General features: G+C 37.6%; 2 protein-coding genes across 2 annotated transcripts; one reads left to right on the top strand and one right to left on the bottom strand.

Annotated features, from left to right (window-relative positions):
• The first annotated feature begins 529 nt into the window (after positions 1-529).
• On the top strand, positions 530-6985 carry perm1a (PPARGC1 and ESRR induced regulator, muscle 1a). The gene is made up of 4 exons (XM_026241818.1): positions 530-632; positions 1180-4733; positions 5816-5929; positions 6182-6985. Exons 2-4 carry the CDS (start codon positions 1205-1207, stop codon positions 6286-6288), a joined length of 3750 nt encoding a protein of 1249 aa, XP_026097603.1. The 5' UTR covers positions 530-632; positions 1180-1204; the 3' UTR covers positions 6289-6985.
• Positions 6986-8798: 1813 nt separating this feature from the next.
• On the bottom strand, positions 8799-21863 carry LOC113068897 (pleckstrin homology domain-containing family N member 1-like). Its single transcript, XM_026241817.1, has 16 exons — positions 21592-21863; positions 19561-19651; positions 18650-18811; positions 17581-17661; positions 16940-17030; positions 15509-15642; positions 14942-15088; positions 13219-13299; positions 13048-13123; positions 12738-12883; positions 12495-12641; positions 11585-11833; positions 11253-11414; positions 10638-10859; positions 10056-10116; positions 8799-9128 (listed from the first exon to the last, which is right to left on the bottom strand). The coding sequence occupies exons 1-16, from the start codon at positions 21663-21665 to the stop codon at positions 8953-8955; spliced, it is 2100 nt and encodes a 699-aa protein (XP_026097602.1). The 5' UTR covers positions 21666-21863; the 3' UTR covers positions 8799-8952.
• Positions 21864-22582: the final 719 nt, after the last annotated feature.

Genomic DNA, 22582 nt, shown 5'->3' with positions numbered 1-22582 from the left:
TTAAAATGTAATTTTTGCAGAAATGACAAAGCAAATTATTAGCAACCATTAATCCAATCTTCCGGTCTGTCACATGATCTTTCACCCTGGGTGCAAAGTTGCTGAATAAAAGTAATAAAATCTTTACTTTTTCCAGCATGTGAACATACATTTAAAAAAAAATCTTATAATATTTTACAATGTAAACACTAATAAGACATTCATTCTAAAGCTGCCACATCTCTCATTAACTTTTTGTCAATAATATGTCATTTACATGCAACTGAAGCATGGTTTTTCGGGGCCAGTCATTCTTCTGGAAGACTGCTGTGACTTCTGCAGTGCTGCAAACTATAATAATAAATACTCTAGCAGATTTTGTAACAGCCTTGCCAACTAAGAGTCTATGGTGTTCACTTTGTACATATTTGTTTGGTGGGCTGGTGGAAGGTGTCAGAGAGTGAGACAGAAAGTGCTGCGTGTATTACGTGATGTGTAACACCGTTCTATTTATAGCAAATCATAGGGCCTGTGGTGTACCACTCTTACTCAGAAGGACACACTTCAAAGGGCATTTACTATGCTTCAGGCTACTGAAGTAGTGTGACAGGCTAACTGCTCTGGAACTTTTGCACTTTCACACCATTGAACAGGTACTGTACAGATTTTTGTGAGTTTAATATTAGATTTATATTATTGTTCACACCCAACAAAAATAAATGTGAACAAAAGCAGTGGATTCTGCATACTTGTTTCCCCATGCAGTTTTACCAGAGAGATGAAAATTTGTATTATTATTTTTTTTTTTCAAAGAGTTATGTTTGATTGTATGCATGATTTACTTTGATAGTAAAAAAGATGGACTCATTAAAAAAAGAAGTAGTAAATTGTAATGCAAAAAAAAATAAAGCTTGAAATAACTGCAGTTTTAGTTTATTCAATGTTATTGAGCTTTAGAGCACTTTGCTTCTGAAAAAACTGATTCAAGTATGTTGTTTCACGATTTGTGGTTGAAACATCTGTTTTTCAGAATAAGTTTAAAAATAAGTGCCAAATGACACTGCTTGTGCCATTCTTATAAAGCAGATAAAAACATCTCAATTTTAGCATTTTCTCTTTTTTGTGTAATTTTTTTTTTTTTTTTTTTTGCCACACTATTTATTCATGTCATTCATTGATTAATTCTTTTTTCATTTGTAGATTCAGAATTGATCATCCATTCACGATGGATGACTTTGAATACAGTGTGCACATCTCCGACCAAGACTGGGACTGTTTTTTTCAGGAGTGTGAGAACTGTGACCTGCTCTCTCCAGTGCTCGCCAGCCGAGAGGACTCGGGTATGAGTGACATTGATGAGATGGGCTGCTTCCTTCTAAACAGGACCCCGGCCGTAGGTACAGCATCCATAGACCCTGATCCAGACCTTCAGATTGATGGCCCGCCGGACTGTGAGGCGTCACCTGTGTCTAATTACCTCAGCAAGTATGGAATACGTAGTCCAGAGCAGGTTCTCTCTGGCAGTGAGGAAGACTTGCACCTTCAGACTGTCAATCTATTCTTTGAGCAGTTAAAAAGTGTCACAGAAAATCAACAGCCCTTGGAACAAAGCCACGTTATCATTCGTGGAAGTGAGAAGACAGGTCATCTGGAGGGTTTGATTGATAAGCAGGATATTCTGTCGGCAGACACAGGCCCATCTGGCCGAAATGAGGCCAATCTTAGAGGAGAAATAACTAAACATGGTGTGGCTCATACCTGGGGCGATATAGTCTCAGAAAAGTCATTAGAGATCACACCCGCTAATGCACAAGAAGGTGAATCAAAGTCTGACACAGAGCTAATCATTGGAAGGAAGCTATTGACAACACCCCTAATTACAGTACAAATGAAGCAAGAGAAACAGGGAAGATGTAGCGGTCTCAGCAAAGATCTAGAGCTCACAACTGAAACAAAGCCACCTGACAAAGAGAAGATGGTAGTGCTTAATAGGAAAGATGTGATTGACCCATATCTAGCAAGACAAAACATTGCTCATCTGGATGCTATAAGTAGCTCTGACTCGAAAGATTCACCAATCGGTCAGATCCCAGTGTCACCTTCCAGAAGAAAGAGGAGGAAGAAAAAGAGAATGAGTGTTGAACCAGTAGAACAAGGACATGAGGCTCCGATCCACTACCAGCAAAGTGAATCAGAGGAAGAGAGATTTATTCAGCGGGAAGAGATATGCAACCTTCCTGCAAATGTCTGGAAGACAGAGCAACTATCATTTCAAAGAATTAAAACACCTTCAAATGCACATAATACTGATCATTTACAGCTAAGAAACACATTTGACTTGGAGGCCTCAGCTGATTTTAAGTTTTCAAACAGCTTGCCAGTATCTTTTACCAGTAATATAGGCACCACACTTCCGAAGCCGGAAGTTGGACGCATAAGCTTAAATACTATTTCCAGAAGCATGCATGATACATCCCTTATAAACAATGGACAATTAAAAGCAAAGATTTGTGAGCTGTCATTATTACCCCAGATAGATAAAGTTCTGAATGCAAAAGAAAGTGGATTATATATAACCGAATCCCTTCAATTTGATCCTGCCGTGCACTTAAAAGAGAGCAGGAATGGTATTAAAGAGACCTTATCAGCACCTCTAAGTGATAATTCTGATGCAGGATGTCAGAGGAAATCCTCATTATCTCCTAGCGTTTCCAATGCTCTTGATTTAACGAAGTCTTCTTCCTCTACGGCATCTTTTAAATTGACAGAGGACAAAGATTTATCCTGTTTAGGAAATGAGGTTGACTATTCTCCATTAAAAAATGAACAAACAATTCCAAACAGTAGTAATATAGCAGAGATTTCAGCTACCGAAGAACGAAGCTTGTCTTCTGACAACACTGATAGAGCAGAATCTTCTTCAGATGGAAACGTTCCAGAAACCTTTACTTGTTCACAGGAGGCTTCTCAAAAATGGAAAGCATGTATTCATCAGAACATTTCAGAATCTCAAAGCCATTTGACTTCTGAAACCATTGAAATAAACACGAATATGCCTGTAAGTGAGACAAATTATTATGTGTCTGATAATATTAATCATGGAGCAGGTGAAGGTGAAGGTCTTATCAAAAGTGGAAATAAAACTAGTGAGGTAATAATTGCGAATGCCTCGTCAATAAAGCCAAGTAATTTAGATGAATCAGAAAATAAGAGAGACATTCGTGATAGTGAAGTTGCTGTATCAGCCAGGAATAGTAGTGAACAGCTTTTTTGTGAAAAGTCCATCATATCTTGTGGTCCTACAGAAGGAACGCTCACTGAAGATCCTACTCAAGATGTTTCAGAGTTGCCTCAAATTATGTCTGCTGAAATTAAGGACACTTCCTCCGGTGAGTTGAAAAGTGGAACCGAAGATCTAGAGAGTGTTTCTCTTGATGCTTCAAATCAACTTCCATGTCCTGTGTTTGCTATCTCCTCCTTCTGGAATGAAATGGAGAAGCTAACCATCAATGACATACTGCGCCTGCGGTTGATCAGTAATGCCCAGCACCCCAGCGTTTTGACCCAGCCCGAGGATGGTAACATAGCAGACATTACAGATGCTGCAGACTCGGGATACTTTACTCAACCTGATGACTCTAAGCCAGAGCGCTTAAGTGGAGACATGTCTTACATATCTGACCTGGATGAAGACCTTGCACAGCTTCAAAACCCATTTCCTTCTAAGCAAGAAGACGAGATGAGTGAGTTTCCTAGCTCTTGTGGTCCGATGTGGGAGAACGGTCCAGATCCAGTGATTGTGGGTGATGAAATGGTGCACATAAGTTCTGAAGCGGCTCTTCCTGACCATCTCTACCCAGCAAATTCACAGCAGTGCTTCAGAAGAATGTGTAAGAACATGTCTGTGCAGAATCTGCAAGCTCTAGATACTCAACCAGTCAGACAAATCCTGAGAAATGCCTCGATGCATTCACTCCATTCAGAGGTAGAAGACGATTTGATGGATCCTTTTTACCATGTGAACACTTCAGGCTCAAAGATCTTTTCTGATGATGAAGAAGAAACAGAAAGCAGCGGAATAGCATTTTCTGAAATAATTCAGTATTTCTTTGGTGAGGATGAGCCTGAACGTTGTGCATCTCGTGCAGATAACATAGCCGCCTCATACCTTGATGGCACCGGCACCTCATTGCCTGAGACCTATGACCATTTTTTCTCAGAGTTTGATTCTGGAAGTTTTGTTTGTTTTCCAATTGTGGAAGAATCAGGTGGTGATAAAATGGTTCCCATATTTTCCTGCTCCCGCTCGGCTAACAGATACCTTCAGTTCCCAGAGGCATATGACTATTTCTTCCCTGATTCTCCTGGGAATTCTGATGAAGATGATGAGAATGACAATGCGGCAATCAAGGTAGTGACACGGTATGACTACAAGTCTCCCAACCATGATCCTATTGACATGTACGAGCACTTCTTGTCTGAAGATGAGAGCGACTTCCTCTGGACGAACCCTCTGTCACTTAGAAAAGTTCGACGCACAGGTTTTACAGTCCCCAAAGGGAACGCAGGTTCTGGGGATCTTGTCCCTGTGAAGACATTTCCCAAAGGAATCATTCAACCTATCAATGCTATGAGCCCTGATGGGAGCCCCTTCCCAGATTCCTTGCTCCTCAAGCTGGAGAACCGTATCTTCCAGCAGCTGGCTGAACAACAGAAGAAGTGTGTGGAGATGCAGACAGTTGTTGCTGATCCAAGTAAGAACCTCTACCATGCAGTATTTTGCACATAGACACTGAAACTGCAAATTGCAAACAAACACTTTCTTGAAGGGTTATTTTTTGTTCCCTTTAGACTTAAGTCTAAAATAAGAAAATACATTGGTTTCCCTAAATAGTTTTCATTTTAATCAGCTTTCACCTCTTTTCTGTCAATAGCTGTTGACTAAGAGTATCTAGTCACATGTAGAGCCATGCCCGGGCTGATGGAATGGTAGTACGTGCAAATTAGTCCTGCTGGGCAAGTTCTCAAATCGGCCATGTGCCAGAATTAAAGAACATGTTTCAATTTAAAGTCCAAGTAAAAATAGAGGAAACTCCAGGAACATCAGGACACTTACCATCATCACTTCATCTGTCACTTATTATCATTTGGGATTCAGCCATAGATTATCAATTCACTGTTAAATCACTAACTGCCTACTGATATATGATTTTATTAAAAATATTAGAATTGAACAAATGTTTTTGTTAACACTTATTGATATATAAGAATAAATACTCAGCAAGGATACATTAAATTGATCAAAAGTGTCACTAAAGAGTGACTTACAAATGTTTCAATTAAATGCTGTTTTGCACTTTCTATTCATCATAGAATTCAAATACAAAAATATATCACTGTTTCCACAAAAATATTAATCAGCACAGCTGTTGTCGGCACTGATAATAATTACAAATGTTTCTAGCATCAAATCAACACATTAGAATTATTTCTGAAGGATCATTTCACACTGTAGACTGGAATAATGGCCGCTGAAAATTCAGCTTTGCCATCGCATGAATAAACTCAATTTTAAAATATATTCAAATACAAAATGGCTGTTTAAAATTGTAATAATATTTTAGAATATTAATGTTTTACTCTGTTTTTTTTTTTTAATGTTGAAATAATAGTTTATATCTTTCATTTTTATTTAATTATTATTGATTTCAGGAGCCCAATTAGGATTTGAATATGTTAATGTGTACAGGTAGTTAGGGGTGTTTTTTGTTTTGTTTTGTTTTTTACTATTAAATGATACTGTACTGTTGTTCTGATTTTGGTGCATCTTTTCTAGGGTTGGATGCTACATTCTTGCCTCTTAAACAGGCAGACATGTGCTTGGTTTGTATTGCTTTTGCCTCGTGGGTGCTAAAATCAACTGGTTCAGGAGCAGACACCTGGAAAGCTGGTATGTGTTTTTATTTTCCTGGTTAGGGTTAATAAAGTGAGTCCTTAATTTAGTCATTTGGTTACGTTTTGACAGCATTTATTTCAAATGTTATGCTTTTCAAAGAAGAAATGTGCAGACTAAGCCTTTTCTCTAGTAAAAAAGCTCTCAGTCGCATCAAAATTTGGATTTATATGAAAGATTGGTTTTGTAAATCAATTGATAGTAATCCTTAATGACGTATATCTGTATTGTTTGATTTGTTTTATTCAGCTCTCCTCGCGAACGTCAGTGCAATCTCTGCCATACGATATCTGCGCAGACACAAGAGGGAGGAGGTCTCTGGAAAAACTCCTTTGCGTCAGATAGAGCCAGCATAACTCCGTAGCACAGCACAGCCCTCAGATCTGATTTCAGTCACATCTTCCTTTTTCCATGTAATCCAAAAGGGTGATTGTGAATGTCAGACATGTGCATGCATGGCTTTTTCCACCATTCTCAGTACATATTATTATGATTGACACTCTGATGTGTGTTTATTGCTGGTGAACTCAGTTGATATGCAATAGAAGTTGCAAAATATCAGAAACAACTGTGACTTCAGGCCAGTGGCATTTCAATAATCTGCATAGTTTGCAATGTAGTTTGTTTATGAAATGACCAAAGCTCTTTTTCTGATTCTGAGATATTGTGGATTCACTGTTTGCAGTGAATGCTGTTGTGCGTTGTGAGGAAAGCAGCAGTATGTTGATTAATATTTGATAATGAGATGCTTATGAAGGTGTTGTGATGGAAGATGGACATGTGTGTCTAAATAAGGGTACCTGTGAAGAGATTTTAATGGAAGAGCTAATGTCTAGGCACAAATATACAGTTTATTGTGATATTATGGGGATACTGGAATTTTTGCTGGGCCAAATTATTTTGGTGTATTTATAGACCATCTAAATATTCAATCATAAGCCCATGTGATGATGTCACTTCGTCTGATTCGTTTAAATTTTAAGCATATGGTGCTCCCAGTTTTCAATATCATGTAGGAGAAATAAATCTTATGTTTATTTGAAAGCATTTAAACGAGTTTAAAGTGTGTTTTGTTTATCAGTACACCTGTATGTTAATAATAATGATTATTTTGGCCACTGGAGGGCACTATGCAGCTAATCGTACTATGAGCCTGTCTAATAAGGTAAGTTTTTTTTTTTTTTTTTTTTTTTTTTTTTTTTTACAGATTGTAAAATTAAACATTTGTTACAATTTGGAGGAACTATTTTTTTAATGGAAATACAAACTGAGATTTGTGCTAATAGTTGTATTTACTTATTGCTTTATTGAGACATTAAATACGTATACTTCTAATTGTTATCAGCAGATGGCAACAGAAGACTGAGGTGAAGGTCTCAATAAAGACCGCGCGCTGACGTTCATTATTCAAATAAATAATTTCTAGCACACTGTTGAAGGTTTAATTTCTTAACGTTTTACAGCATTTGTCACCCTCCAGCTTTACTGGATTAATTGTAGGGTTGAGCGGGGTAAGATGAACCACACACCTAAACCTACTTTTTCTCTTGACCATAGCTGGCAGAAAATATAATCTCAACAATAATGAATACACAATGTTTTTAATCTTGTCTTTTCATTTGAAAGCAACATCCGTTATATTCAGTCAATTGAAACAGTTTTGACGTTGTGTAATGTTGAATATCGAGTTTAAAAAAAAGAAAAAGAGAGATCTGTGGACACGTCCGTGTTATTATTTGTGGGGTAAAAGTTATATTTTTCATTTTGAAGTAAAAAGTTTTTGGGAAAGATGGACTCCCGAGAATTGGTACAGAAGGCTCAAATGGCATGTTATTACTGGTGTTTTTTTTTTTTTTTTTTTTACTGAATACTTATTGCAATTAATGGGGTTATGTGATATTTCCATAGATGTACATTTCAGACATCTTCACTTTCTTTAAAACAAATAGGTCAAAACTGAGTGAAATCATTACATTTGCATTCATAGTGTTCCAGTTAACATATCTTTAAATAAAATATTGACAAATAAACATGTACATTTCCATTGGCCTGTATATAAGTTTTAGAATAATTTTATCTTTCAATAACTAAATTGTCAAAACAACATTTTATATAGAATAGTAGATTTGGTATTTTATATTAATGACATTTAAAAATATATATATTTAAATATTAGAATAAGAATTATATCAAAAGCCATTCATACATTCTGTAAATGTTTATTTAGGAGGCTTCTTACTGCAATAGGTAACATCTTACCCCTCTTTTAATATTTTGTGCTATAACAACTAAAATAGGAAATGTCTTTATTTATTTTCGATAATAAATCCTCCTGCACATGCTAACCTTACATCTAAATATGTTATCATTTAAAAGTATACATTTTACACTCAAAAATGTAAAAATTACCAACACATTCATAAAGTGTTTTATCACTGTTTATTTGTCACAAAAAAAAAAACAAAAACAAAAAAAAAAATGTGAGAACAGTACAGACGTCTTTTCTATAGACTAACTTTGACCTCCACAGAACAAATAGATTTCTTGAACAAAAAGTAGAAGGCCATAAGGAAAGAAGTATAAATAAAATAAAAATAATAATAATAATCAACAATAAAACAAACGTACATTTAAAACTTAAATAGAAAATAAAATTACATATTTACACTTGGTATGTATTTAAAAAAAATATGCATATCCAATAGTTTGTTGGAATCACAAACTAAACTAAATGCAAAAACTCCCAAATGCTACTTTTCCTATATTCATATATACACATATGCATCAATCATTGTAATACACTTGTTTGTACCTAATACAGCAGTCTGAAGCCATCTCCACAAAATTAAAGGGTATTACATGTGCAAAAGATGTCATAGAGCCATTGAATAAACAAACAGTGAATATCCAGATACTCGGGCATGTCGGCCCTCGGTGAAAACATGCCCAGTGTGCATGTGTGGCTTTGATTAGTCTGCTATGTGTGCAAGTCCAGGCGGGCATAAGCCCATTGTTCTCTTTTATGACCATCTCTGCTGTGTTGTCACAGTGCCTTGAGCTCCAACATAAGCCAGTGTCCGGTGTGGTAAAGGTCCAGGCAGCGACTGAATCATCATATTATCCGGGTCACACTCCCATATGTTATCATAGTCCATTTCCTGGTCATCTGGATCCACTGGCTGAAGGTAAGAGTCATCTGTGAAAAGCAAAAGACAAAAATTAATGTCTTCCAATTCTTAAAATATTTAGTTTAAATCCATGATTGTTTTTAATTATCATGCCTGGAAATCCCAGCTGTAAACTTCCCCCGTTTTCAAGGATTGAAAGGTACCCTGTTCTTATGGAATGAAACTTCGAAACCCGGATTTAGTATGTAAAAATGTATTATCTGAAATCCAAATCCACATGCCAAGTTTAAGAAGTTCGTAACTGAGCCATCTAAATACTTCATGCCCTAATTTAAGATCTGACATATCGTTAGTTGTGTTCTTTTCCATAGAAGGGTTCTAAATGTCTTGCAGGACATTTTGTCTTGTCTTGCACTTGTGAGCTTTAAATCACCCTCGGCGGTAATTCTGTCCATTCGCTGGTCTTTCCTTCATGTGCCACCTGCAGTGCTGTCATTTAAAATACCCTGGGCCTGAGCCGCCTTACAGACACAAACATACACACACATGCCCCTTCATCTGCACTCTTGTTTCCACTGTCATGTCCTGCCTGGGCAACCACACCCCATCAAACCCTGTATGTGTGTGTGTGCGCGCTAGAGAAGGTCATTCTAAAACCATCCTATTTGCTGTGCCGTGAGAATCTGCTCTATGCACGTGTCACCATGCATTATTTCCTGCTTATGGTGTTGTGTTTAAACCTGACAAGTGAGAGTGTATACATGTGGTCTTATTAGACAATTAAGCTATTCATTTAAACTTCTTTTTTTTTCAATCAGTTGAACCAGTCTATACTGCTGATCTAGGTAAACATTTCACACGCTAAACAAAACCTGTGTCCACAAAACTGGTCGTGCAACTCGCTGTGTGTACCTTGTGTATCTATTTCTCTATCTACATCCGTGAAACATGCATAGCATCGTGCCATTGTGGTGCTGGATGTCAAAAATTCTCACCTGGTGAGTAACTGTAAGATATCTGCTGCGCCTCCATGATAGTGTGACCTGAGAAACCTCTCTGTAAAAGACAGGAGAACAGGAGATCATTTTCACACACTGTTTTGAAGCTACCTACATGTAGAACAATATTTCTATTGTTACAAAAACAAACTAATTTCAATTAATTATCTTCTATTCATCAGAGAATCCTGAAATATTCACAGAAATATTTAAGCAGCACAGTGGTTTACAACAAGATAGAAATTTCTGAAGAATCATTCAAGAAGAAAATTCAGTTTTGCATCACAGGAATAAATGTATATTTGAAATATTTTAAAATAGCAAACTGTTATTTTAAATTGTAATTGTATTATTTCACAATTTTCCTCTTTTTATAATATATTCGATAAAATAAACGCAGCCTTGGTGGGCATAAACAAAAACATTAAGAAATCTTACAGTAGTGTACATTGAAAAATACAATTAAAATGTACAGGGGGGATAAAGTAAAAAAATGTCTGGGTGATGCAACTATACTGAGATCATTAAAGAAAACATTTAAAAGAATAAAAGTCTTGAAATCTACTTCCATCCCATTACCTGAGAGATGAGTTTGTGTTCTGGCTGTCGTTTTGGGGTGGGCAGTAACTTCAGTTTGGAAACGGCCTGGGCACGTAGCTCTTCAGACCTCTGACTGCTGTCCAGCTCGGGCTCCAAGGCCTGGCCGTGTCTGATTTTCCGTCCCAGAGGAGGAGTGCAGAGCCGGAAGGAGGGAGGAAGGAGAGGGGGATACGACTGCTCCATGGAGCCCCGGGAAGAGTGCTGTGTAGCAGAAAATATACACTTCATGAGATTTGCACTCACTCAGAAGGGTGATTTAAGAGATAGCATTGTGAACCAAACCTGACGTACTCAGCCGATTAAAGGATTTAGACCTAAACCAGTTATTTAATCCAGGTTTGAAAACCCAACAAGTGTAAACCTGCATTCAGTGTAGAAATATTGTCTCAAATGTGAAAAAGTTAGAAGGAATCACACTTTTGTCTCATTCGGTCAGCAGCCTTTTTCATTATGCATCTGGATGGTTAAATAAGTCATGTAGGCTATGGGGACTTTCCATGGCTTTAGCTCGTCAAATCAGTGCCCCTGCTTTCAGGGTGTTTGGTCACCACGGTGTCAAGTGAGAGAGCGGATCTGATATCCTGACCCACTTACCGACGCATGTGCAGAGTTCTCCTCCAGAGGATACATACTGGGGGTGCTGGGGTCGTCATAAAGGGGCGAGAGAGGTTTGCGGTGGCCGATCAATTCGGAGTGGCGGTGTGGAGCTAAGAGCTGGTGTTTGACATTTGTCTGCGGTGTGCTCCAGCTGTTTGACTGAATAGAGACAGATGGAAAAATATAAGTTACACTAGTTGTTATGCATTCCATTTCCCCCAAGAGCCAAAATGCAAAACAGATGCAAATAATGCAAATGTCACCTGTCTTCAAAGTGAAAAAAAAACAGTTCTAAGTAGGTCATCAGATTATAGTCATGCTCTGCTAACCTTGACTAGCGGGGCCTTCTCGATGCGTTGAACGGGGCCATTGCAGTGCACCGAAGTGTACGGCGTGTTGTAAACCGGTGACATGAGCCCCTCTGAAGCGAGATAGGATGTCTGTGGAGGGGAGGAGTAGTGGAGTGAAACCGGACGGTGGTCAGGGGTCGGTCGGACGCGAGAGGAGAAGCTGCTTCTCCTGCTGCCCAGGTGAGCTGAGTACTGTGTGTCTGAAGAGTTCGGCCTGCTGGAAATGAACTGTACCAACACACACAACACAGAAACAGATTAACTGGACTGTATTCACATTCAAATGTACTCAGTTTAATAACTTTCTACCATACAATCAATTTCAGTTGATTGAAAAGTTCTAGTCGTACATTTTTTTTCTGTTTGAGTCAAAAAAAATTGCTTTAAAAACATAAAATGTGCTGTGAATCACAGCTCATGTTGACTAAGAAGAGTTAAAATGTTGTAGCACCGTATCATATTGTGGTTGAACATCAACACCTGCTTCTATTAAGTCTTCTATTAAAGTTATTTTAAAGAGTTTTTAAGAGTTTGAATAACAAGAATAAAGAAAGTTTGATGTAGACTTTTGTAGGATACTTGGTAAATAGTGTTTAGTGATAATCCACAAGAGTCTTGTAGGTGGTAACACGATGGAAACTGATTGCACACATGTTAATTATTAACAGCCCATCTGGAACACTGCTGATCTTGTTCACAACCACATGTGCTGCTCCTCCAAAATAAACATGAATGTCATTCTTATGAATAATGCCCCATATTTTAAATCTGTAGATAACCACTGGCTAACCCAATTTCATTCTAGATATGAAATCAAACCCATTCCGGATGGGCAAATATGTTCACAGCTTGATGTTAATGGGTTTGGGTTGTTGAGATAGACACTTACACAGAGAGGCTCAGCATAACCAGGAGAAATAGGGTTGTCGTCGGCACTGGGCAGCTGGAGCTCATGGGATCTGCGTTTGTCCTGGGACTGCCTTAGTGGGTCGGTTGCTCCATGGCTGCTGCTGCTCCACCTGTCAAACTCTGGAGCCTGAGAGTAATGGAGGAGAAAGTGAATATCTCACAGCATTTTGACGCGGTATCTTAGATATTCAACACCATGTCCAATATGGAAGTGATCGCTCACCTGTTTCTGTGTTGGGGTGTAAATGATGTCATAGACAGGGGCAGGAGGTCTGAGAATGGGGACGTCAGCACTTTTGAAATGCTGGATCCAGTCATTGAACTCGCTCTTGTCCAGACAGGAGACGATGATGGGATTTATCAACTTCCCTAATGACAAAACCCACAAGAGTTAGAGTCACATGTGCCTCTGTGCAGAAACGTCACAGCATGATAGGAAACCAGTCAGAGTTTACACTCATCTTTATGGCACATATCAGATCTTTGCCAAGAACTAAAACATCCGGCAGCTGAAGTTTGACTTGTTAACTCACCCTCAACCATAAATGTGTTGGGCTTGATGTCCTGGCAGGGAGTTGTAACTGTGATCATGTTGAGAGGAAGTTTGCCCTGCAATCACAAATACATTCAAGATTATTTTCCTCACTTGATTATGTAATGTTAAAGCTGTATTCATTTGTGCAGATGAAATTATTTTGAGATACCTTGTAAAAGAGGCCATCACTCTCTTCTGACAGAATTATGAGATAGTTGGGATACAACACCAGCAGACGGTCATACTGCTCCTGCAGCCAGAGGAATTGAATCACATTCATTATCACTCATATAGGCCTACAGTACAGTAAAATAAGCAAGAAGCTAATATTGAGTAACTTGCTTTAGTCATTTTATTGCAGTTACTTTATTTGTTTTTGGTGCACCAACAAACAATTTCCAAATAAGTAGCAGAGCTGGTGTGGGTATGTAAGCAAGTTTGTGTCCCCTAACTATTCAGAATCTTTGAACAAATCGATTGCAAGACTATTATTAAAGACTGTTATTATAAAGACTACTATTAGATTAAAACACTAACTCATTAACTTGCTTCCTTCGTAAGTGAATCAGTGTGTGTGAACAAAAATTATTTTGAGTGAATGATTCAGTATCTCACGGATAGCAATGGGAGAAATACATTTTTTTGAAACTCTGAATCAAAATGTTTTTTTTTTCATTTGAAGCCCTGAAAAAATCCAGGCTGGCATTCCCTGCTGGTGAAAACGGTGTAAATGCAACGAGCTCAACCTTTTACAAACCAATTACAACTGCTGTTATGAAAGTGCAGTCTATTAAATGTAATCTACAAATCATTAAATATCATTAAACTGGCCTGGTTACTTGGCTAATTAGACAAATTAAAAACACTGTTCCTTTTCTTAATCATATCCACATTCATGGAAATTCAGTAAAACTGAAAGAGTATTATATAACTAACAGAGGTCAAATTAAAATCATATAGACCCTGTAGTTTACCAGTAATAGCCCTTTAGCTGAACCATCAGAATTGTAACATTTTCAAAACAGTATGATTCAAAACAAAAGATTCATAAAAGCTTCGAAGAATTTTTTGAAAGCACCAATTATCTGGAGCACAACTTATCTGGAACGCCAAATACGGAAAAAGCGTAGTGAAACAAAGTGCTATTGGAGCGGAATATCTAAGAAGCTGACCATCATTTTGCACTGTGTGAAGCACAGATTTCCCAGAGGTCTTGCTCCGACCCAGAGTGTGTGTTTTAACTCAGGGTGTGTTCAGAGACAGCTGTTGGGTGAGTCAAGTCAAGTGTGTGAGGCAAGCAACTGGTTTACACACCCTTTTTCACAAGCAGATCTTCTCTGCTCTCACAGTACACTTAAGAAGGACTATCAGTTGCGCACTCTCCGGGAAAGTTTTAGATATTTGGCCACAAGGACACCGGATATTGGGTTACACTACAGTCCCCATCAACTGTCATGCTTTGTGTTTGTATGCTGTCAGTTCAAGGAGACTTGCAGAAACAAGGCAGACTCTGACTAATGAGGGTAGTGTGAAAGTGGCCATGCCAAAACAGACCCTAAGTGTAAACTGAGCTTGCTTTGCACCTCTTAAGAAAGCATGGGGGTGAATTTAGACCCTCCTCATGCTAAGACCAAACAATTAATTCAAAGGCTTTTCAGAGTTTATGTCATTCTCGGTCGTGTAATACCAATGCATAAGTGAACTTCACTGTAACTGCATTTCCTTATATTTTGAGTAATAGATGACATTTCAATTTTGCTGTATAATGTTTACTATTGTTTTATGCCATTATATTTATGCATATATATTTTTTCCCATTTTTTTTTAGGTTGTGTAGATAATCAAACCAAAACAAAGGGTGAGATGATGAGAACATCCTGGAGAGCTCTTACCTGACAAGGCACGTGTTGCAGCCTGACTTTCGTGACGTAAGTCATGGTCCCTAGACTCTCTCGCTGCGAGCCCTCCCACTCATAAATAGGCTCTTTACTGATGGAGTTCCTCAACTCCTCCTTTTCCACTTTGGTCTCTTCTGAGCACTGCACATTTGGAGGCAATATTGGGTTTTAAATCCATGTTCAAAAGTAAAAACTGGTATGACATGTCTTATAATATGGGAAAGATAAGGGAGTGTCATCGGCATTGGGGATTTCAAAGAAATCCATTGCTTCTCGATAGCTAGTCCCTGCCAAATATGGGATGCGGATGTTTGGCTCAGTGAGCTCACTTGTTGCAATAGCATGTGTCAGAACAGGAAAGAAAACATGTCTTTTATAAAATCCAGCTAAGGTGACCACAAAAGAAACCACTCCCTTATGAAATCCCAGAGGACAATGGCCAATATTAGTCACTCTGACCTGAATTAACACCTTTTTTTATTACGTTCATTGTCTTATACTTCAATCTGGCAGCTAGTTAATACAGGTAATTCTGATTAAAGGTAGATTTTTTTTCAGTACCTTAATTCTTGTGTAAGTCTCTGGTAAGATAGCACTGCCACCATTGGCCTCGATTTGTTCTTTCAAAAGCCCAAACCAGTTGTTCATCTCCTCTTCTGTCGAGCAGTACACGATGATTGGATTTAAGCTGACCCCTACAAAGGCCAAAGACAAGTGGTCAGAGGTTAGGTCAGATGACTGTGACCAGTGACCATCTGGATCTCTTTAAACCCTGCAACAGGTTGCTAAATATTTGAGTGAATTTCTTGTTTTTAAGTATAGATGCATTCATCTAGATACTGTTGCTCTGTTTCATGTCACTGTTGACACTTCTGACCCTGAGAGCAAATAATCTGTTTCAAGAGCTCTTAACATTTCGACATGCCATGCATTTGCAGTAAACCAGTTGTCCCTTCTTGAAAACAGCTATTCTGAAAGTATGCATCAAACCTGGAATCTACCTTTTATCAGACCCACATTCCAGCCATTATCAGCGTAGATATCAGCCACTCTGACCTGCCCTGTACAGTCATTTCCAGTTAGGTGTGATGTTTTTTTTTTTCAGAGACACGTGTTCATGTGCAGGACATTTTTTCCCCCCAGAATACATATTTAGTCAGGACTGGAAATGCTGCTGTGTGCCTCATAGATTCCCAAATCTCACTCCCGGCATTAATCTAAAACATCATCTTTCCAATCTAAAATACAGTAGTGAGTCGAACTGATATAATGTTGTGGCCAATAAGTAGATTTATTCTCTTATTTGGAGAGTGGGACTTAACATCACTTAACGGTTAAGCTTTAATTATGTTTAATCACGGCCACATTGACTCATCTTCCGAGAACATTAAGCATAGTTTAAGCATTTTGTGGATTGCTCAGTGTGACAAAGCAATAAAGTCAGTCATTTCTTATGTGGTAAATTCTCATAAAAAATTTATAAGCAAACTTGTGTGTTCAGGTCCAGTGCTCTGGAATGTGGGGTATTTAAACTGTGAAGGAGAGGTGAGGAGGGAAAGGGCCCTCGTAGCTTCACAGCTGAGCGAGTTCAGGCGCACCTGTCGTATAACAAGGGGGGTCTTGAGGACAGTTTATCTCTCTTCTGACTAGTGGCAAATGGAGGAGGGTTTACTTTGTGTTAGTGCTTTTGAACCTCTGGAATGTCCGAACATGGGAAGTGGTTTTGAGCCTACATAGTGTGGCTTTACCAATGCAAGCCTCACCCGTCTTTTGTTTTCTGGTTAGTCACAAATTCCACTCTTAAATATATCACTGGGAATAACAGGGGTTGGAATTAAAAAAAAAAAAAGACCTCCAAAATGTAAGAAATAAAATCTCAGAGAAACACATAACTTTGTATTTTCTGCAATTAAATCTCCCCATCACTTTATCTTTTTGTTTCATTCCTACCTTTTCCTGTTTGTTCAACCCTAGATTATCAAGCACACTCACCGTTTATCTGGAATGCAAATTCCTGCAGTTCACCAAAGCTGTTCCTATTCTGCACCTTGCAAATTGTGAGCTCTTTGAGAGGAAGTGTTCCCTGTATAACAAAAATAAACCATAGTGAGTTTAATTAATCTGACTCTATAGTGAATTAAATAAACATTTTTATATAGAGAGCCATTAGAAAATCTACATTGGAAATATGGGATTCAAAATTTATATATTTATTTAGTTTTTAATACACAAAAAAAAAAAAAAAAAAACTTAATATTGTTATGAAAATTCTAAAACTGTAGATGCCTGTCACTTTGACACATTCAGTATTGCACAATCCTCTTTACCGTCCCCTCCCAGTGACTCAGGTTAATGAATACAGACATAATAACAAAGGTAACAACAGATAGAGCACATTTTATGATTGAAGACAACTTAGTGTGGCACTTTTGGCATGGAGAGGTGACACATTTTGCACCATCATAAAGCATAGAATATCTGTAATTTCCGTCCCCGTTACTGCATGACTCAAACGACAGTTCCTGCCTAAGGCAGTGACACAAGCATGGACATATGGAGCTCCTTTATATTTCGGCCTGTGGAATGCATTGTTTATTGTGTAACAAAATGAGTAGAGTAGGTGCATCTTTTACCTGGTATGTGAGTCCAGTTGTGTTGTTTGAAACAAAATGAAGATGGGTTTGGAACAGGTCCAGATAGCAGTCATGCACATCCTAAAAGAACAGACACATTCCATCAGCTCAGCATCAACACAATCAGAGGATCATTCTGGGTAATGCTGCTTTATAGGTTTGAATTCAACAACAATGCGGATTAAAAGATTTCACTCTCCCATAGTCTGAATAGCAAGATTTTCAAAGGTCATGTTGAAGGCAAACTCTAAACAAGATGCAACATTTCACCCAGACAACTTTATTATAATATTATAATAATAGACAGGGCATTAATATGTGGCATCTTGTTCACAATCCCATGAATGAATGGTTAAATACTCCTGTGTAAATCAAGTCTCAGTGAATACTTTCTAAGAAGTGTTTGTTTGCATTAAAGACTAGTTTAAAGCAGCTGACGTTGATTTATCCCAGACAGCTCATTTCCTTTCATCTGATCTAGGTCTTTACCACATGTTACAGAATATGCCATTATCACAAATACTGTTAGGTAACATTTCCTTTCAACTGTAATGTCACAGCTGTACAGTATGTTCCCCTTTAACCTCACCCTGTGTTGGGTTATTTTACTTCCCTCACCTTCACACTGTTTTTTCCCCAGTATGACTACATGTTATCAAACCAAAGAGATTCCCACGCTTCAGAGCCAATGTGTAATTTATCAGTGGTTTGATCAGTGTGCTCTGCCCCGGGCAAACTCTGAGCCATTTCACAACACCTCACATCTATGCCTGTTCTGACACGGCCTTAACTCCTCAAACTGAGTTGCATCAATTAATCAGCAAATGCACGTACGTCATTCCCACAGTGCTTCGTACAACCACCATGTGACATCTTGTATCTTCCATCTGCTTGTTATGCATTACCTCATAAAGAATGAGTAAGTGACTGTCACGGCTGCTTAGACCACCTTAATCATCATTTAAAAGTCTGTTTTGAAAGTTTTATTGAATGATTATTCTTGACGACTGCGTGTTTGTTTTGGAGTTTGATTGGATTCGAGTTTTAGATGCGAGTTGGTGTGTCTTACCTGGCAGTGCAGGAAACGGAAGCGGACTTTGGAGCTGTGGATCATTCTGCCATAGTTCTTGACGTTGATGCTGCTCTTTTTCCATCCACTAGCTGGGTCGTAGGGGAACGGAGGGTCCCATTTGATGTTCTCGATCGCCTCAAGATCTTTGTGTGACATTTCCTATGTCAACACAGTGTTAAAAGTTAGCTCCATTTCTCAATAACATCTCATTAGCAAAAGTGTACTTCTTAAATGTCAAAGCCCAGCTAATAGGGAACGTTTTAAAAACTTTGTCTAATTTTGATTAGCCTTTTTTTAAAAGTTACAAGCAAAATATGTTCTTAGAATGTTGAACAGCTTGAAAAACATTAACAAAATGTTAGCATCAAAATATTATTTATATGTTTACTTTCTAAGAAACGCTATTTTCAAATAGTCTTTGAACATTCAAAGCTTCCAATTTTGTTTTCGGGTAACATTCTACAAACATTTGTTACATTTTGTTTAACGTAAGTATAACAAAATAAAACGTTCTTAAATGTAAAAAAAAATTGAAGTTTTGACTTTTGGATGCAATATTTTCATAAATTAAGCAAACGTTTTAGAACTTAGACTTGTTTTCTGGTAATATTCTGCTAATGTTTTCTGAAATGTTAGTATAACAGAATAAAACCTTATTTTAAAACACAACAAGAAAATGATGTTTTGAAGCTTCGCAACTTTGGAAAATGTAAGAACATTTTTGTAATTTAAGAAAAATCTAGATAGAACATCATCTGGTAACATTCTGCTAACATTTCCTAACAAGTGTTAGCACAACCAAAGAAAACATTTCTCAAAACATGCAAACGTGATGTTTTGAACATTCTCTGAACTTTTCATGATTTTACTGAGAAGGTCAGAAAATCATTCGCTGGAAGGTTCCTCACCTTTCTTGGTGTTACGGTGCAGAGAATGTTGATGATGCTGTTGGACTTCTCCTGACCCTCCTGTGGGTACTTTTTCCGGAACAAACGGCTGCTGCTCAGAAAACAGTGCATAAAACAGACCCTAGTTAGTCAAATATAGGGTTGTGAAATAAGAAAAAAATGGATCAACCCCACACAGGGGTTATCTTGACTCAGGATGATCAGTTAATCACGCTGAGTCAAGGTCAGTCTGTCTGTGAAGACTCTGGTGCTCAGTGTCCCACATGAAAGATTGCATCACTATTACACATGTCCATTCTTCCTTAGCTTGCACTAGTCAACATATCAGTTTTACATCTCTGTCTGCACCACTAAAAGAGAAACAATAAAGCTTGTGTTACAAACCACAATGCCCCACTCATGAAATGTCTTTTGTTACCCTTGACACCCATTTATAACCATTAGCGTCAGATCTATATAATCAAGTCCTTCCTGCCCAACGAATGGCTAAGGAAGTCAAAGTCAGCGAGGAGATCATGCTCAGAGAGACATCCTCAGTGACTCCCATGTTTTTCTTCTCTCTCTTTGTCAACCTGTCTCTGCTTTGAATGCAATCAGCATAACAACACTGGGCTCATTCATGCAGACAATAATGGGGAGTATCAGTGATTTACTAAGGCTCAGTGATGAACGTGTTTGGCATCCGGAGAATTCATCCGGGAGAAGAATGCAGGTTGTAGACAGTCTGTTACACAGAACATGCTTGTAAAAGTGATGAAAGTTTGACAGTGACAACTTTACGTAATGATTTCCAGCAGACCACCCTTTGTTTTCATTAAAAATGCAACCATTAAGTGGACTTACTTTAAATCTGATAGGGGTCCTCCTGTGTTTTAAAGGGTCCAGGGTCCCACTACACTGAACTCTGATCTGATATGTTCACATTAAAAATACAAATACTTTTTTTTTATGGTCTCGAACTCTGAACACTAAATGAACCCAGTAACTTACATTCAGAGCACATGCAAACCAGACACAGTCTATTTTACTGACAGGTAGTCAAAAGAGTTGTCCAAACTGGGCAGCAGTAAATTACACAGATAGCTGTCACTAGCAGTGCAAACACAACAGGATTACTTTCTGTGCAGAATAAACCCAATTCTCTCATAAAACCACGAAACCTGAGAAATCGTTCCTTCCCTGAAGTCTGCACTGGAAACAGAAATAGATCTAACTGTATTACACAAGTGAATTCTGTCAGCAGATGAATGGATCAGTCAGTGTGAAGTGAGATCCTGACACTGAGCTAATGAGATTTACAGAAAGCATCATTGCACCGCTAAATTCAAATCACTAACCCATGTTCATCATTTTTCAATGAGTATTTTTTGCCTTGTTTTCCATTCAAACATCATCATATATTACTAAACGTTTTAAGCAGCAAAATGGCAAAAGCAATTTTTCCCCCACTAGCAATTTTTCCTTCTTTTATATATATATATATAAAAAAATATCTAAAATGTAAATAATATTTTAAGTTAATTAAAATAATCATGATAATAACAATAATAATAAATATTTGTCATAATAAAATAATAAATATATTTAAAATGCTAGTGGGGTGAGGAGAAAAAAAAATATGTTTGGAAGCAAATCTTATAAACGAATATCTTATACACTTTAAAATAAAATGTCTTTGTTGTTTTTGTAAATAAAATATTAAATAGAATAAATACTTTTACAGGTTTTTTTTCCGGTTTAAAATGTCATGTTTAATTAAATGCGTTATATGCAGTTTGTGCGTGTTTGTGAAGTTTATCAGACAATAGTTTCTACAATTGTTTTAAATGTACACAAGTTTGCTTCACAAGTAAATGTACCTGGTTTTAATGATGATTAGAAATTTCTACTGTATAGATGTTTGAGCTAATATAGTTATTTATTTTCCAAACTACCGGTATTTCAATCCAATCCATCCTCAATACATTTCATGACATCCCTCTTGTTTGCATGATTGCATGATACTTTTAAGGTAGTTTCTCTGGTTCTTACCTGTTCCTGCGTATGAAGCTCTTGCTGGAGAACCTGAAGTTGTGTTGGGGGACGCATGACATACTACTCCCCATGTTGCTCCTGGGACAGTGTGTGTATCTCCTCGATGAGAGAGAGAGTGCTGGTGTATCTGCCGCAAGATCAATATCGTGTAGTGATCCCTGTTGTAATCCAACCTCCCTGGAGTGAGTGAGTGTGTCTGTTCACCGGAGAGACGAGACTGATACTGAGGCAGCAGACAGGCGAGAGAGGAGTGTAGGAGAGAGGGAGTGTGTCAGTGGGTGGAGATAAAGTGAGGTGTGTGTGGGCAGGGGGGGAGGAGGGAGACGAAGACGGGGGACCAGAGCAATGAAGTTCACACCTTCTGCGTGAGATCTCTTCTCTAAATAAAGACTAAATGGCAAAGGGGAACGTGTAGTTTTTCACACCTTATAGTGGGCAAATGGCACTGATTTGAATGTTTGTACACTCTGATGAAAGAGTATTCAAATCTGAATGGAGCCTGCTGGTGTCACTTATCACAGTGGACACGGCAAACATGTCTGGACGAAGCCATGCTCTGAATACTACAGCCTGATTATATTATTCACTAAAATAACTAATATATTTAAGATGTCTGGAGATCTGTGTAATGAAAAAGTTCTAGAACACTTAAAAATCACACAATTTTCTTGTATTTTTTGTTTATTATTGATATTTTGTATTACCCTTGCTGTCAGTATTACTGTTTTCTTGAGGGTTTTCTTGTATATTGTTTTGTGTGTGTGTGTGTGTGTGTTTATTACCATTCCTGCCAGTATTTTATTTTGTTAATAATATTTTATATTTTCGTATAATAATAATAATAATAATAATAATAATAATAATAATAATAATAATAATATAATTTATTATTTTTTGTTTTATTTATTATTAATATGATTTCATTGCTATTACTTTATTTAGGTTTTATTTAAATGTATTACATTATGTTTAAGTATGTATTATATGT

This window comes from Carassius auratus, unplaced genomic scaffold (assembly GCF_003368295.1).
Source record: "Carassius auratus strain Wakin unplaced genomic scaffold, ASM336829v1 scaf_tig00000254, whole genome shotgun sequence".
Lineage (NCBI taxonomy): Eukaryota > Metazoa > Chordata > Actinopteri > Cypriniformes > Cyprinidae > Carassius > Carassius auratus.
Note: the sequence above shows the minus strand (reverse complement) of the source record. Positions and strands in the feature narration are given on the sequence as shown.

Coding starts and splice junctions, on each gene's coding strand:
- perm1a (XM_026241818.1), top strand. CDS start 1,205: ATGGATGACTTTGAATACAGTGTGCACATCTCCGACCAAGACTGGGAC. Junction 4,734..5,815: donor GACAGTTGTTGCTGATCCAA/GTAAGAACCTCT, acceptor CATCTTTTCTAG/GGTTGGATGCTACATTCTTG. Junction 5,930..6,181: donor AGCAGACACCTGGAAAGCTG/GTATGTGTTTTT, acceptor TGTTTTATTCAG/CTCTCCTCGCGAACGTCAGT.
- LOC113068897 (XM_026241817.1), bottom strand. CDS start 21,665: ATGGGGAGTAGTATGTCATGCGTCCCCCAACACAACTTCAGGTTCTCC. Junction 15,643..16,939: donor ATTTGCATTCCAGATAAACG/GTGAGTGTGCTT, acceptor TGGCCTTTGTAG/GGGTCAGCTTAAATCCAATC. Junction 10,860..11,252: donor AGAACTCTGCACATGCGTCG/GTAAGTGGGTCA, acceptor TCTGCTACACAG/CACTCTTCCCGGGGCTCCAT.